Source organism: Eretmochelys imbricata, unplaced genomic scaffold (genome assembly GCF_965152235.1).
Source record: "Eretmochelys imbricata isolate rEreImb1 unplaced genomic scaffold, rEreImb1.hap1 Scaffold_53, whole genome shotgun sequence".
Taxonomy (NCBI): Eukaryota; Metazoa; Chordata; order Testudines; family Cheloniidae; genus Eretmochelys; species Eretmochelys imbricata.
In genome coordinates, this window is record NW_027554364.1 from 1 (window position 1) to 16,947 (window position 16,947).

General features: G+C 48.2%; 1 protein-coding gene across 1 annotated transcript in view; it reads right to left on the reverse strand.

The window, feature by feature from the left end:
- Positions 1-232: 232 nt before the first annotated feature.
- Positions 233-16,947, reverse strand: part of LOC144258877 (antigen WC1.1-like) — a gene marked incomplete at its 5' end in the record, with an annotated part of 41,476 nt that continues 24,761 nt past the window's right edge. Inside the window, 12 exons of the mRNA XM_077807016.1 lie at positions 233-434; positions 1,655-1,792; positions 2,406-2,495; positions 3,603-3,686; positions 5,149-5,244; positions 7,532-7,669; positions 8,518-8,619; positions 11,146-11,460; positions 11,547-11,609; positions 12,183-12,497; positions 15,063-15,377; positions 16,344-16,661. Coding sequence (XP_077663142.1) covers positions 286-434; positions 1,655-1,792; positions 2,406-2,495; positions 3,603-3,686; positions 5,149-5,244; positions 7,532-7,669; positions 8,518-8,619; positions 11,146-11,460; positions 11,547-11,609; positions 12,183-12,497; positions 15,063-15,377; positions 16,344-16,661 — 2,123 coding nt within the window. The remainder of the gene's footprint in view (positions 435-1,654; positions 1,793-2,405; positions 2,496-3,602; positions 3,687-5,148; positions 5,245-7,531; positions 7,670-8,517; positions 8,620-11,145; positions 11,461-11,546; positions 11,610-12,182; positions 12,498-15,062; positions 15,378-16,343; positions 16,662-16,947) is intronic.

A 16,947-nucleotide genomic window follows, 5' to 3' on the forward strand; every position in this document is an offset into this window, starting at 1 on the left:
GGAAGACTTTCAGAAAGGATTTAATATGCAAAAAGGCACAAATTCAAGATGAAGAAATTATAGGCATAAAAAAGCAGGAAACTTCCATCCCTTGAAACAATGGAGAATTATGCAAAGAAAGTTTATGAATCTTTTCCCTCTCACACTTGTGGTTCTTGCAACTTCACACAAATCTTATAAAAACACCTGCTTTGTCTATCAAACTGGAAGGGACTGTCTCTGGACCGTCATAACAGAGGGAGCATTTCTAAGAGAAAGAGGTGAAGCGTTTACATCAGCACAAGGTTATTTTGTCCAATCACATTGTTCTGATATTGATCCCCCAGAGTCACAATGTCCCACATCATCATAACCTGTGTCTCCCGGAGGCAGGAACAGGGTTTCCTTCTCCATCCCAGATACACCTTCACTCCTTCGCGAGTGCAGATTCCCACCTGAAAATACCAAGGGAGACACATAGTCAGTGGATCCACTCTGTGATGATGGGCAGCAGCAGAGCAAGGCGGCATTTACAGCAGTGGTTCTCAAACTTATTTGATCAGCCCCCTTCTTTGTGTCCATTGTAGTTGACACCCCCCACCCCCACCACACAAGTACATCTACCGATTTACAAAAATCAACGTGCAACTCTCACTAAATATGAAAAGCAGTCGGGCATTGAGTCACAAAGAGCCATGTAAGTACATAGCTCCCTGGCTGCTGAGCTCTGAAGGCAGCACTACCGCCAGCAGCAGCGGAGAAGTAAGAGTGGCAACACCATACTCTGCCATCCTTACTTCTGTGCTGCCGCTGGTGGCAGCGCTGCCTTCGAAGCTGGGCACCTGGAAAGTAGCCGCTGCTCTCTGCTCTGGCTTCTCATACTGCCCCAGAATATATTCTGTGCTTCATGGTTTGAGAACCTTTGCTCTACGGTGTGGGTTAGGAATTGTTCCCCCTTCAGGCTTCTGGCTTGGTCTAGAACAAGTTCTAATCCATCATCTCAATACAAAGTCTAGAAATTAAAACCTTTGGTTTCCAGACCAGCTAACACTGCCAAGTGCCAGCTATAGCTACCTGTAAATTTGTGAAAAAAATCCCAAGCACTTACCAGCCAGGAGCACTTACTTAAGGACATCAGAACTTTCACTCTGCCCTAACAATGAAGATAAGCATCAAGTACTAAGCAATGCACATTTCATCACCACTGCACCTCCTCTGCTCATGGCACAACAGGGAGAGGAGTGGAAATTTAGGCCAAGGATAATGGGCTAAGCCCGACTTTTACAGGAAGTGTCATGGGCTCTTTAGCATTTGTGCAGCAGTAACATGACTTTGGTTTATAAGATTCTGCCCAAAAGATACACGTTCAGTAAATAGGTAGGAATCCAGTATATCAAGAGTAGGGCAGCCACACAAGGATTTGAACCTAGAGCTTGAGGGAATCCGAGCTATCTTGCTGATTTGACCAGGAAGTACCACCCAGCTCAGATCCTACTTTTCCTCTCTCTATTTCAGGCACTGAAGCCTCTTCCTTGAGGGAATGGAGAGATGAGAGAAGGAGAGGTTTTCTCACAGGTGTTGGATTGGCCAGGGCTGTTCCCTTGCTGTGTACCCCACATTTCCAGCTACCCCACTCTGCAGAGACACTGTGAAGTGCAAACAGTTCTCCACTCACCTGTCTGTGCGTCCCTGTCACTCGCCCCAGTGCCTTTGTCATCATTCTGCCCTAAGCCAGGGTCACCTTCAGGGACAGACACGTCTCTGGCATCATCATAAACAGCCCCTGAGCCATCTCCAGGCAGGGCAAGGGCATCTGATGTGAAGATGTGCAGTAATTAAGAGAATATTCAAGGTGAAGACAGAAATAAACTACAAGCTGCAGATGCATCAGCCTCACTGGTCTCTGGGGATCTCTCAGCACTTAACTTCACCTTCAGAACATTAAGAGAAGCCCTCCTCTGAAACCCTCAGACTGGGCGATTTCACATATCACATTGATTTGATATATTTCAGGAGCTAATTGAGAGGATCCTAGAGCTCCCAGATTACAAGCGTGGAGGGGTCGGGGAGCCAGCTAATAAGGTTGGAACATGGGTCCTTGGGTGAAAAATCTCTATGTCCCACACCAGCACAGTGTGTCTGACACAGATGTATACAAACTGGGGCAGTGACCTGAGCAAACTGCTCCTTCAGTCCCTGCTATGGGCCTTTATTATGCCTTAGGACATCACATGCTTCCCTACACCTGGGCCTCCACACAGCTCTTGTCATGCATCTGGTCAGCGCCCCCAGCGTTACGGCCAATAGACAATACTGGTGGGTGAACTTTCTGGTTTTCTTAACAAACCACTATTGTCCCTGTTGGGAAATACAGTTAGTTTTTCGTCAGGGTGACGTTGCTTCCAGGAGGCGGATTCACTGCTCACCTCGGCCGTCTGGAGTCTGGGGGACGTCGTTCGAGGCAGGCTCCTCCACGTTATCGTAATCCATCTGAGACCCCCCTGGGGAAACTCCATCTGGAACAGCAAACACCACACTCAGCCCATGGCACCAGCAGCGTCTCTTCAGTGCAAGTAGCCCTTCTAACTAGAGCTGTGTATCATGGCACATGAGAGGGGAAGTCGCAGGGGCCCATGGGGAGAACGGCACAAGTCAGAGAACTACAGTAAAACAGGAGTCCCAGAAATAACTCAGGGCCAATCCTGTCCCTGCAGAATCCAACAGCAGCTCTTTCGTGTGTTTCAGTGGGAGCAGAATCTGGGCTTGTGCTGAGATAACAGGTTGGAACATGGGTTCCAGAGCCGGCCTGTGTGAATCCAGCTGATCTGTGCAGACAGGTTTGAATTTTTCTTTTACACCGGGGAGGGGGATCCTCCCCTGTGCAGGAATTAAAGCTCCCGCTGGAAGGTTGATGGCCTGATCCTTTGTGAGCTCCTGCTCTCCATTGGCCTCTTAGGCAGCCCAGGGCACAGCTTGGCAGCGCTCCAGCTTCTCAGCAGAACTGGCTCATCTGCTCAGTGTCTTCTCCCTGAGCCACAGGCTAAATTCCCACAGGGCCCAAATCATGGACTCCCTTGACAGCAGCTGGGGTAGAAATGCTACCCTATTTATCATTAGAGATGGGGCCAGGCCAGGAAGTTCAGGTCTAGGATTTTGCTTCAGCCTGTTATAGCGACAGGTGCCAGCCCCAAAACTGAGATTCAGAGCTGGGGTCAGAATCTGCAAATCCCTCCACCCCCCAAAGTTCTGGTGGGTTTGGATCAGTGAGTTGGGCTGAGCCCATCTGTAATTATAACATAGGACTATCTTCCCCTCTCTCTTGTGGACAAGAGATGAGCCCTGCTGGGCACTGACGCCTCCACCCAAAGAGACTGATCCATCTCCTCCAGCTGCTCACCTGGGGAGGTCACTGGGAGCCACTCCAAGGGGTGTGTGCTCAGGAGATTGTCACATGTTCCCTTCCTGAGATTCTGACAGAAATCCTGTTCAATGGGATGAGACCCAACTGTGTAAAATGGGAACCATGTGAGGGGAAATGGCTGTGATTGCAGAAAGTGTCATAGAAATTCATTTCTCTGCCCAGATTTGGGTCTCTCGGCCTGAGTCTGCCCCTCTCCCGTTACCTTGTTCTGATCCAGGATCGTTTTCCCCCTCGCTGTCCCCGGTGTAATACTGCAGCTTCGTCACTGAGTCATCTGAACAGGAGACTGGAGAGACCAGAACCAGAAATTCATCACAGTGAGAACAGCAGAACTGTGGGACTGGGAACACATCCGGGGCCTGGAGCAGGATTTCCAGTCTCAGTCTATACCTTCTTCTACAGGCCATGGTGACTCACAGCAACTCTGAGCAGTGAGAGGCTGACACAGACTCCCCAAGAGAAATCTCCATGTTATTGTGGTAAATGTGACTGAGGGGATGATATAATCTGACCTGAAAGATGCTGTGGTGAGTGAAGGGAACATCTCTGGCTGCTGGTCCAGGGAAGTTCCACAATTCTCCTGGCCTCCTCAGCCACAGAGGGGACTCCCCCTTCTTAAGGGTAAATACCCACCTCCCCCATGAATCAGTCAATCAGCTTTCCGTGGTGTTTCCATATTAAACCAAGAAAGGCCCAAAGCAGAGTCTGTGATTCATAAATTTGTTAGTCTCTAAGGTGCCACAAGTACCCCTTTACTTTTTGTGATTCACTGTAACCATCTTGGCAGTGATGCTGGGAGATGCCCTGAGCATGTTCCCAGAGCCCCACCACAGCACAGCCCTTGGGCAGGATGTTTCCATCAGACATTGAGACAAAATGGCACAAAGGATAAAAGGTCCGGGTCTCAAAGTCATGAGGCTCTCCTGAGCTGATCTCTCTGCTCTGGAAGCAGGAGGGAGCTGACACAACAGACCAGTGGCTGCGGTGGGAGGGGGGCACAGAACATCCCCTGCTCCATTGCTTCAAAGAAGTTCTCAAATGATAGTTTAGCCTGTCCCAGGCAGTCGCTTTCTGACCCCTCACTGTTTACATGCCAAGGCTGCAGTATGGGCAGATGGGAAATTAACTGTCCCTAGAATTGGGACGCTTAGTGTATGGTGGGAAGGAAACCCATCTCCCTCAGTCTACATGAGTAACTGCTGGTCTAACCACAGACCCACAGCTCCCACAGCTAGAGCTTGGCAAAAAAAACAGATGGTTTGGTTTTCTGACCATTGGGGGGAAAAGCAAAACATAAGATTGTTTTGAGTTGAGCCAAAAATGACTTTTTTTTTGGCAATTTTTTGGGAAATGCAAAAGTAAAAAAAAAGTTTAATAAAACCATTTGGTGTTCTTTTGGACATTAGTTAATTTTTGTTTATTTGTTTTTTTTCCGATAATATTAAAGGAAATTTCTAATGGAAAAGTAATATCCAATTGAAAAAAACAAAATGTTTTCTTTAGAAAGTGTTGAAATGAATCGTTCTGCGTGTATTTGGAACAATTGGGTGAAATTGACAGGAATTTGTGAAATGTTTCGGTGTCTCTGAATCTGCATTTTTCACCAAAACATTTTGCAATGGAGACTTGTGCCCAGCTCCAATGACAAGCTCACAGGGCTGAAGCTGCAGTGATTTAACTCTGGGTCAGGGCCTCCGATGGACAGGGCATTAGATAGCTGCTCCCTGTTAAGAGTGAGACCCACAGACCTGAGCGACTGAACATCTCCTGCTTCTCTCTCATCAGGTTATAATCAATCTCCTCGTACACGGCCTCAGAGAAGGGATCCAAGGGTCTTCTGGAGCCTGAAAACAAAGGGCAGGGTTTGTACAGGGTCATTGAAACCAGAGATGGGAAATACTGTTAGCTTATTCAGCCCCTCCCCGTGGGCCCATGTCAGCCTGAACCCTACCGCACATTCCCAGTGCTGGAATTTAAATGAGCCAGGTGACAGGGTTTCTTTTCCACAGCATCCCTTTGATGATGGTTCCCAGGGCTAGACCGCTGTCAGGAAGCTTCGTCACATTCATCTTAAATGTTCCCTTTTTACTCTCATCCCATTATTCCTGGATATTCCCCTTCGGAGCATCTTAAATAATTCTTCCCCCACGCAGGTGTTTATCTGCAAAATGGTGAGAACATCTTTTTTTTCATCGAGTTTAAGGCCAGAAGGGACCATCTGAACATCTAGTCTGACCTCCTGTATAACACAGGCCACTGCATTTCACCCAGATACTCCTAGGTTTGAGCCGAAAGATGCACTTAGAGTAAAGCATTTCAGTCCTCAGGAGAATAAACTATTGTGTGTCACAGGTAGAAAGCAGGAGCGAGTAAGGTATCACCAATGCCCAAGGGCCCCACAGTGGCAGGGAACTGATTACTTGAGAGATGCCTTGATAATCCTGGCAGGTGATCCACGCTCCATGCTTCAGAGGAAGAGGAAAATCCCCCAAGGTCCCTTTTTGCCAACCTGACCTGGGGGAAAATTCCTTCCTGACCCCAAATCTGACAATTGGTTTGATCCTGAACACGTGGAAAAGACACACCAGGCAGATATCTTTGAAAGAGGTTTCTCTGTATCACCTCAGAAGACTGGTCCAGCCCATCCAGTGACACATATCCCTCTGTAGCTAATGTCTGATGCTTCAGAGGAGGGCAAGAAACAAAACAAAGCAAAACAAAACACAAAGATGGGGGCTTCCCAGAATTCCTTCCTGACCCCTGCAGGTCACTGGCTGAAGCCCTGAAGCAAGAGATCTGATTATAGTCATTGTCTTACTGCAAAGCTGTGACTGTTACATGTATGTTGATGGCAGTCCCGTCCTCTATCTTCTTGCCAAGGAGCTGGTCGCTAATGTTTGTATAGTGTGTTATAGATGTAAAATCCCCGACAAGTGCCAGCTTTGAGTACAAGACAGTAAAATGCTCCTTTCCCACACTTCTCCTAACTAAGATTGTCTCTTCTACTGGATCACTCTCTTCACAACTATTTACCACACCTCTATTTTTATACATCTTTTTTCCTTGACAATATTTCCAACTTCTCTTGGTCCCTTTTCCATGATGTCTCTCCTCATGATATTCAGATCCCCTCCCTGTGGCAGATACTGCAGCTCCAGGCAGTATCTTTGGGAATCACTATATTAAAGCTATGAATGGTTTATGTTCTACTGCATGTCGGAGGGTTACCACAGCTCCTCCAGGAAGAAAAAACACTGAGTGTGTGTGGGGGGTGGATGGGTGGGTGGGTGGTTAAGATGAATCACTGAGAGTGTAAACAACTCCAGAAAGGTAACAACCTTCAGGGTGGTTTATACAGCCTGGTTCAAACTGGGTTATCAGAGACCAAGAGACAAAGGAGGACTTCTGATATGAAAGGCTGAGTTTAAAAAGACTCAGGGCCTTCATTTTGATTCTGCAAATGGGCAGGACCTTCTGTCCATAGGGATCCCAACACTGTATTGTTGGAGGGATGTTGGTCTACCAGGCTGCCCATGAGGAAGATGGGTGAATTCTGGTATGATCACCAAGTGTGGAGGAATTTTTATTGTTTTTAATGTTTTCTCTGTCATAATTTTATCTAGGAATAAGGTGTAATCTGCTGAGAGAGAGCTGTGTGGTAATTTGTAACTGCTGGCAATGCCCTGCTCATAGCCCTTGGGGAGAAAGCACAGCATGGGGGCTGGCCTGTAGGGAGACTGGTTTGCTGGGGGTATCACAGTGGAAGGCAGGGGGCTGTGCAGTCTTAAAAACCCCTCGCCGCAAGGAGATGGGACAGGGGTTTCCCACCCAGAGACAGGTGACGGCAGGAGGCCTGAGTAGGCATTCCTGGAGTGGATCACTGGAGGGTGGGGGCGGGTGGGGATACAGATGCCGTTTCTCTGAAACTGTGAAGGTCCCTAGCCAGTATCATCTCCAGATTTCATGGCTGGGCTATTCCACTGCCAGACAGTTAATGAAATATTCAATGAGGGGAGTTAACAGGCACCCTTGGCCACCCCACCCAGCCTGGTATCGCCCCTCACCGTGCCACCCTGCAGCCCCCCTGCTATTGCAGAAGCATTTCACACAGTGACACCAATCAGGACCCACCTCTGCGCTGTGCCCTAGCACTTCGCACCTGCGCCCCCAAGATGATTAAGACCAGGCAGAGCAGGGCCCCCAGGATAATGCAGATGACCACGGGCACCGTGACTCTCCCACTGTCAGTCGGAGGGTGGTGCGGGGGAGCTGGATGGAAATGAACATGCGACAGGGAGAGATTAGCCTGTGAGAGTTGGGGGAGTCCAGGGAGCTCCCCAGTCATTCATTGCAGGGCCCAGGACAGCAGGGTAATGGGCTGGGACACAGTCTGTGCACCATGGGGGCAGCTCACAGCATGCTGTTTAAATCATGGGCCCTGCTCTGTCAGTTGGAGCCAGCAGACAGGAATCCTCTGGCTCAGCACGGCCTGCAGCTCCCACCCGGGTGTCATTCGCCCTCAGGTATCACAGACCATGGAAAAAAGAAAAGGAACACTTGTGGCACCTTAGAGACTAACCAATTTATTTGAGCATAGGGAGAGTGGTCACTTTGGATAAGCTATTACCAGCAGGAGAGTGAGTTTGTGTGTGTATGGGGGTGGGGGGGTGAGAAAACCTGGATTTGTGCTGGAAATGGCCCACCTTGATTATCATGCACATTGTAGGGAGAGTGGTCACTTTGGATAAGCTATTACCAGCAGGAGAGTGAGTTTGTGTGTGTGTGGGGGGGGGGGGGGGCGGAGGGTGAGAAAACCTGGATTTGTGCTGGAAATGGCCCAACTTGATGATCACTTTAGATAAGCTATTACCAGCAGGACAGTGGGGTGGGAGAAGGTATTGTTTCATGGTCTCTGTGTGTATATAATGTCTTCTGCAGTTTCCACGGTATGCATCCGATGAAGTGAGTTGTAGCTCATGAAAGCTCATGCTCAAATAAATTGGTTAGTCTCTAAGGTGCCACAAGTACTCCTTTTCTTTTTGCGAAGACAGACTAACACGGCTGTTACTCTGAAACAGTCCATGGAAAGGAGCTCCTTCCCCCAGGCTGCAGCTTGCAGCTCATCCGCTGTGACCCAGCCCCAGGGAAATTTAACCCTTGATGGGAGGAGGGGGATGCTTTAACTGGGGTATTTGGAAAATCTGTCCTCTCTGTCAGACCTGCAAAATTAAAGGGAGGAAACTTGGAACCTGTAGTAGGGGGGAGTGAAATGTTTGTTCCAGGGGGAATCCTCACCTCTGAGAGTCCCTGGTTGTTTCCAGCTGTCACCTCCACAAACTCCCTCACAGCAGCACAGGACCTGTTTGTTCGTGATGGGGTGGGGGGAGGAGGGAGAAAGGTGTCCAGGAGAGCTGGCTCTATTTTAAAGAATCCTTATTGAGGTTACAGGGACAAACCATCCCGATTTGTAGAAAGAATAGTAAATATGGCAGGTGACCAGCTTGGATTAACAGTGAAATCCTTGCTGATCTTAAACACAGAAAAGAAGCTCACAAGAAGTGGAAGATTGGACAAATGACCAGGGAAGAGTATAAAAATATTGCTCAGGGATGCAGGAGTGAAATCAGGAGGGCCAAATCACACCTGGAGTTGCAGCTAGCAAGAGATGTTAAGAGTAACAAGAAGGGTTTCTTCAGGTATGTTAGCAACAAGAAGAAAGTCAAGGAAAGTGTGGGCTCCTTACTGAATGAGGGAGGCGACCTAATGACAGAGGATGTGGAAAAAGCTAATGTACTCAATGCTTTTTTTGCCTCTGTCTTCACGAACAAGGTCAGCTCCCAGACTACTGCACTGGGCAGCACAGCATGGGGAGGAGGTGACCAGTCCTCTGTGGAGAAAGAAGTGGTTCGGGACTATTTAGAAAAGCTGGATGTGCACAAGTCCATGGGGCCGAACGAGTTGCATCCGAGAGTGCTAAAGGAATTGGCGGCTGTGATTGCAGAGCCATTGGCCATTATCTTTGAAAACTCATGGCGAACGGGGGAAGTCCCAGATGACTGGAAAAAGGTTAATGGAGTGCCAATCTTTAAAAAAGGGAAGAAGGAGGATCCTGGGAACTATAGGCCAGTCAGCTCACCTCAGTCCCTGGAAAAATCATGGAGCAGGTCCTCAAGGAATCAATTCTGAAGCACTTAGAGGAGAGGAAAGTGATCAGGAACAGTCAGCATGGATTCACCAAGGGCAAGTCATGCCTGACTAATCTAATTGCCTTCTATGATGAGATAACTGGCTCTGTGGATGAGGGAAAAGCGGTGGACGTGTTGTTCCTTGACTTTAGCAAAGCTTTTGACATGGTCTCCCACAGTATTCTTGCCAGCAAGTTAAAGAAGTATGGGCTGGATGAATGGACTATAAGGTGGATAGAAAGTTGGCTAGATTGTCGGGCTCAATGGGTAGGGATCAATGGCACCATGTCTAGTTGGCAGCCGGTATCAAGTGGAGTGCCGCAAGGGTCGGTCTTTGGGCCGGTTTTGTTCAATATCTTCATAACTGATCTGGAGGATGGTATGGATTGCACCCTCAGCAAGTTTGCAGAGGACACTAAACTGAGAGGAGAGGTAGATATGCTGGAGGGTAGGGATAGGATACAGAGCGCCCTAGATAAATTACAGGATTGGGCCAAAAGAAATCTGATGAGGTTCAACAAGGACAAGTGCAGAGTCCTGCACTTAGGACGGAAGAATCCCATGCACCGCTACAGACTAGGGACCGAATGGCTCAGCAGCAGTTCTGCAGAAAAGGACTTAGGGGTTACAGTGGACGAAAAGCTGGATCTGAGTCAACAGTGTGCCCTTGTTGCCAAGAAGGCAAATGGCATTTTGGGATGTATAAGTAGGGGCATTGCCAGCAGATCGACGGACGTGATCGTTCCCCTCTATTCGACACTGGTGAGGCCTCATCTGGAGTACTGTGTCCAGTTTTGGGCCCCACACTACAAGAAGGATGTGGAAAAATTGGGAAGAGTCCAGCGGAGAGCAACAAAAATGATTAGGGGACTGGAACACATGACTTATGAGGAGAGGCTGAGGAAACTGGGATTGTTTAGTATGCGGAAGAGAAGAATGAGGGGGGATTTGATAGCTGCTTTCAGCTACCTGAAAGGGGTTTCCAAAGAGGATGGATCTAGACTGTTCTCAGTGGTAGCTGATGACAGAACAAGGAGTAATGGTCTCAAGTTGCAGTGGGGGAGGTTTAGGTCAGATATTAGGAAAAACTTTTTCACTAGGAGGGTTTTGAAACACTAGAATGTGTTTCCTAGGCAGGTGGTGGAATCTCCTTCCTTAGAAGTTTTTAAGGTCATGCTTGACAAAGCCCTGGCTGGGATGATTTAGTTGGGGATTGATCCTGCTTTGAGCAGGGGGTTGGACTAGTTAACCTCCTGAGGTCCCTTCCAACCCTGATATTCTATGACTCTATGATTTAGGGCCCAAGTCCCTTGTGCTCTGTGCAGCAATGAGGACTCTCATAACAAACCAGCACAGTGGGGCCTGTGATGGATGCAGGGGCTATGTGGGCTGATGCCTGAGCCAGTCTGACCCCACAAAGGTTCCACCCCTCAACATCCAGGATGCTCCGGCACACAGGAGATGGGAGGGCCTGGTCTGGGACCAAAGGGGATGGGTGGTCTAAACCATCCTTTTCCCTGAATATTACAGCATGTAGCAGAAACATCTCCTGTCACTCACCTGAGCAATTCACGGCAGCATCTTCCTTATGACCACAGTTGCTCTCACCCCAGGGCCTGGCAGGACAGTCCCAGAGAGATGACTCTGTCCCTCTGCAATTCAACGTCTCCACCCAGATGGGACCAGTCCCCTCGCCGAATGCAGCCTCGCCCGGGGCAGATACAGCAGAGCCACAGCCCAGTTGTTGACACAAAACATTAGCATCCGCCATGTCCCAGGAGTCATCACAAATTGTTCCCCAGGAGCCACGGTACCAAACCTCCACTCTCCCCGAGCATCTGTCCTCTCCTCCCACGACACGTAACTTGTCCTGGTCTGGAAATACAGAAACCTCACATGTTACTGGAACAGCTGGGAAAGTCCTTAGGGACCACGAGGGAGACAGTGAGAAACAGAGATACCTGTGCAGCTTGGAGAGTTTGGGCATTCGGCAAACAGGGTCTGAGTTGGTTTTGGTTTTTTTCCTATGGAGAGAAAAAGCTGAGGTGAATGCACTGGGCTGTGTGTGTGATGTGGGAATAGAATTTATCTGTATTTTAACCCCCTAATTTCAGCACTGTCTGAACTGAAATGTGAACTCTGGGTCATCTAATACCTAATTAATTTGCTATTCAGCTGTTACTCAGACACACAGGCCGACATGCACCCAGACTTGTGGGGGATTCCAGTTCTGACCGAAACTGCACAGCCTGGGTCCATCTCTGATTGTTCATCCCAAAAGGATTAATAACCACAGAGCTGCCTCATGATGGTCTCTAGGGAGAGGCTTTTCTCGGCTCTCAGACTACCTTATCGCAGTGTCTAACACCAGTCTCTTTTAAAATTAATTGATTAACTTCCATGTTTGTTGTTAATCAGACAAATGCTTGTTCTTATAAAACATCATGAAAATATATTTGTATCTTGTGTTGAGAATTTAAATCTGCCTACACTGAGATGTGAACAACAACAGAAGTTCTATCCTAACCCTTCAATTAATTAAACACATCGTGTACATGTGGGTTTGCACACGCACATGCAGGTAGTTTCAGAATTACCAGTGCAAGAAATATGGGTCTCTTCTGCTCGGTTATCACATGACTTTGGATCCCAAGGGTCTGACAGGCACTGCCAGAGGGAGCTGTGCTGCTCACTGCATGCAACGTGGTCCAACCACATGGGACCAGAACCTGCTCCATATTCAAAGTCACTTGCAATCTGCCCTTTGTCCCCACAGTTCAGCTGTTTGCAGACAATTGCTGGGGTGACTCCAGAAATCTGATTGGAGCAAACACTGCCCCACGTCCCATTGTAGAAAACCTCCAGCCGCCCTGCACAGTCACTGTTGCTCACCAGCCTCAGATCTGTGAACTCTAGAAGGAAATGCAGAAAAAGGGAATTTAAATCATTTGATTCTGAAATGAACTGGGGTGTGAAGAGTGAAATCCCAGCAATTACTAACGATCCTGTGCATCATTCTGCAGGAGCAACTGCTAGAGAACCACTCCAGGAGTAAGAGACTCTTTTAGACACCACTGGCCCCTTCGAAATACAGTAGGCATCTCTGGAAGGCCACCATTTAGCAGCAGCTACATAGAGATTGTAATAGATAAAGGCTAGGAAGGATTGTGACATTGGCAGGCCAGATGCCAGCTCTTGCCCAGGCTGCAGGCCTTACCTGAGAACTTACAATCTCGTAGCTGGAGACCAGGCAGGGTCACATGTGTGTTAGTTTTGCTGAAAACAGGTATTAGTCTTGGTAGAATGTATTGAGTGTTTAGACTTTATGAAATGCTGGTTAGTTGCTGCAGGCATTAATCTCACTTGTAATGTCTGTGGTCCATGCTACAAGAACATATGCAAGTTTTGCTTTATAATTGAAAATGTTTGCTCTGAACTTGTGAACTCAGGCACGGGAATGATCCCCGCCGCCCATCCCCTGCATGTAGTATATGCAGAAGGTCTTATCCCATTGCTTTGAAGGCTGGAAGAGGGAAATAAAAATAATAGATGGGAAGATTTTTCATCTTTTTGGCTGTTTGAACTCTGACAGAGCTAAAGAAACCAAACTGAAGGCCGAGACCCCAAGGGGTTACCCCTGGGTCAGTGCTGAAGGACATTTGGAATTGACAGATCACTACAACTCTGTCACTCCGAGGATATAAATGGTAACTCATTTGTGTGTAGATGATTGCTTGCTTTAACCGTGTAAACAACCCTTTGATTTCTTTTTTCTAATGAATAAACCTGTATATAGTTTATTACAGGATTGGCCACAGGCATTGTCTTTGGTGTAAGATCCAGGGTACCAAGTGATCTGAGTAAGTGGCTGGTCTCTTGGGATTGGAAGAAACCTGAATGTGATGTGATTTTTGGTGTAAGTGACCACTTATCACTAAGTCCAGTTTGTTTGGGTGACAATAGACTGGAGAGTCTAAGGGGACGGTCTGTGACTCCATGGCAAGATAGATACAGTGATCCAGGACTAAGTTCCCTCTGAGCTGCGTGGTCATATGGACACACAGAAGGCTATCAAAGGCCGCATAGGCACGCAGCCACAGGGGCCTAGACTGGAGAGGCACCTCTTCCCCAGCCCCAGAGCTGCCGCAGTGGGGAGAGGTGCCTCTCCCCTGGCCCCAGGCTGCTGCAGCAAGAGAGGCCTTGGGGGAGTCCTCTCTTCCTGCTGCAGCCCCAGGGCAGCCAGAACGACAAACCTCATCCCTGGCCCCACCCCAGAGCTTGCACCCCCAGCCAGAGCCCTCACCCTGTGCACAGCCACCCTCTGCCCCAGCCCTGGGCTGCCTCCCACATTCTGAACCCCTCAGCCCCAACCCCACCACACATCACCTCTAGACTGGTGCACAGAACAAAATTCATTCCTCACATGGATGTAAAAAGTAGAGGGATCAATGGTCCAGGAGTTCACATCTGTTACTGGCTTGGTGACATCTACTTATAGAACACACCAGCAATTTGGGGTATTGCCTTGTTTCTCACCATCTGCCCAGAGTTGGGCACTCAGTGCCGTGAGCAGCTCCAGACAGTGTGACACGGATCATGAGATCAAATAATTTGACCTTCTGTAAAACAGCTGCATAGAGCCTAATAACTTGAGTTTGATGTAAGTATAGCTTCCAGAAAGGCATCCAGTCTAGACAGGAAGACTTCAAGAGATGTAGAATGCACCATTTCCCTGGTAGTTTGTTCTGATGGTTAATCGCCCTCCCTGTTAAAAACCTGGGCCTTATTTCTGATCTCAATTTGTCTGCTTTCAGCTTCTAGCCATCAACTCTTGTTCTGCCTTTCTGCATTAGTTTAAAGAGCCCTTTAGGAAGTGGTATGTTCTCCTTGTGAGATTATGCCCTGTAATCAAGTTACCTCTTGATCATTTTGAGAAGCTAAACAGATTCAGCATCTGAAATCTCTCACCATAAGGCTTTTATTCCTCAGATCACTTTTGTGGATCTCTGCTCCAATTTTTGTGGACATAAGAACTGGACACAGTATTCCAGTATCTGTCTCACCAGCACCATGTACAACAGTAAAATTTAGTCCCCACTCCTACTCACTTCTCTCCTGTTTATATATCCAAGGTTCGCATTAGCCCGTTTTGCCACACACTGCACTGGGAGCTCATGTTCAGTTATTTCTCCACTAAAACCCTACATCCTTTTCAATCACTGCTTTCCATGATACAATCTCCTTTAGATACCTGAGATGCAGCATTCCAGCATTCTAAGGGAAATCTGGCAATATCTCCAACACCTCTGGGTGGGAGCTGAGGACTTTCCAATGGAGACCCTGGTAGGTAGTTACACAAGGGAAAGGGAGGCAGAGACAGTCAGTGAGAGTATCATTCTCAGCAATCTCCTTAAACATCTGCCCGCTCCATTTAATCCCCTGGTAACCAGGCTCACGTGAGCATTCCCAGAACAGACCTGAGCAGAGAACTCCCGCGTCCTCTTTGTGTCTGCAGTTGTGCTGGCCCCAGCCCCCGGAAGGACACGCCCAGAGATCGGATTCGTTCCCAGAGCAGTTCACATCGTCCAGCCAGATCTGCCCGGATCCTTCCCCGTAATGAGCAGAGACAGTTGCACTGATGGCATGTCCACATCCCAGTTGTTTGCAAACGACATCGGAGTCTGACAGATCCCAGGAATCATCACAGACTGTCCCCCAGCTGCCATTGTAATAAATCTCCACTCTCCCGGCACAGTGACCTGCCCCATTCACCAGTCTGATCTGCCGGCTTCCTGCAGGGATAGATCCCAGCTATTAATATGTATTTTCCTACTGAACAGAAAATGTTTCACATAATCATAGAATATCAAGGTTTGAAGGGACCTCAGGAGGTCATCTAGTCCAACCCCCTGCTCAAAGCAGGATCAATCCCCAACTAAATCATCCCAGCCAGGGCTTTGTCAACCCTGACCTTAAAAACATCTAAGGAAGGAGATTCCACCACCTCCCTAGGTAACGCATTCCAGTGTTTCACCACCCTCCTAGTGAAAAAGTTTTTCCTAATATCCAACCTAAACCTCCCCCACTGCAACTTGAGACCATTACTCCTCGTTCTGTCATCTGCTACCACTGAGAACAGTCTAGATCCATCCTCTTTGGAACCCCATTTCAGGTAGCTGAAAGCAGCTATCAAATCCCCCCTCATTCTTCTCTTCTGCATACTAAACAATCCCAGTTTCCTCAGCCTCTCCTCATAAGTCATGTGTTCCAGTCCCTTAATCATTTTTGTTGCCCTCCGCTGGACTCTCTCCAATTTTTCCACATCCTTCTTGTAGCGTGGGGCCCAAAACTGGACACAGTACTCCAGATGAGGCCTCACTAGTGTCAAATAGAGGGGAACGATCACGTCCGTCGATCTGCTGGCAATGCCCCTACTTATACATCCCAAAATGCCATTGGCCATCTTGGCAACAAGGGCACACTGTTGACTCATATCCAGCTTCCAGTCCACTGTTACCCCTAGGTCCTTTTCTGCCAAACTTCTGCCGAGCCATTCGGTACCTAGTCTGTAGCGGTGCATGGGATTCTTCCATCCTAAGGGCAGGACTCTGCACTTGTCCTTGTTGAACCTCATCAGATTTCTTTTGGCCCAATCCTGTAATTTGTCTAGGGCCTTCTGTATCCTATCCCTACCCTCCAGCGTATCTACCTCTCCTCCCAGTTTAGTGTCATTTTTGTGAGATTTGGAAATGAATCACCTGAGCAAACGACACCGACGTCCGCAGCAATTCCTGCCTGGGCTGTCTCAGACATGGAGTTGTCACAGAGAGTCAGACGAGTCTCATTTCCTGCACACTGGACACTTCTCAGCCCCACAGGGCCCATTCCTTGCTCAGACTTCGGGGGGTTATAAGCTCTCTCAGCGACTCCGCACTGGAGCTCCCTGCACACCACGCTGGCATCGTCCATGTCCCACTGGTCATCCAGCACTCTGCCCCACGCACCATGGAGGGAAATCTCAACTCTCCCATCACACCGGCTCTCTCCGTTCAGCAGTCTGAGTGATTCAGAGCGACCTGGGCTCAGGAGAGATGGGAAATACACTGAATAACAATCTCTCTTATACACTAGAAATAATGCACATGAAATTGTGGACTATTTCTCAATAAGAAGGTATAAGCCAGTGATCAGAGTGTGTCACAGTGTTAAAGGGAACAACCTCTGTCAGAAGACACTTATTCCTGTGAATCCATAAGTGGAAGGTACTATAAGGATTGTAAAACTCTGAGCTTGACACAAGGGCTTGCCAACAGACTCTCTAAATGAATGAGCGAGGGAATTCCTGCAGATTACTGATTGGGA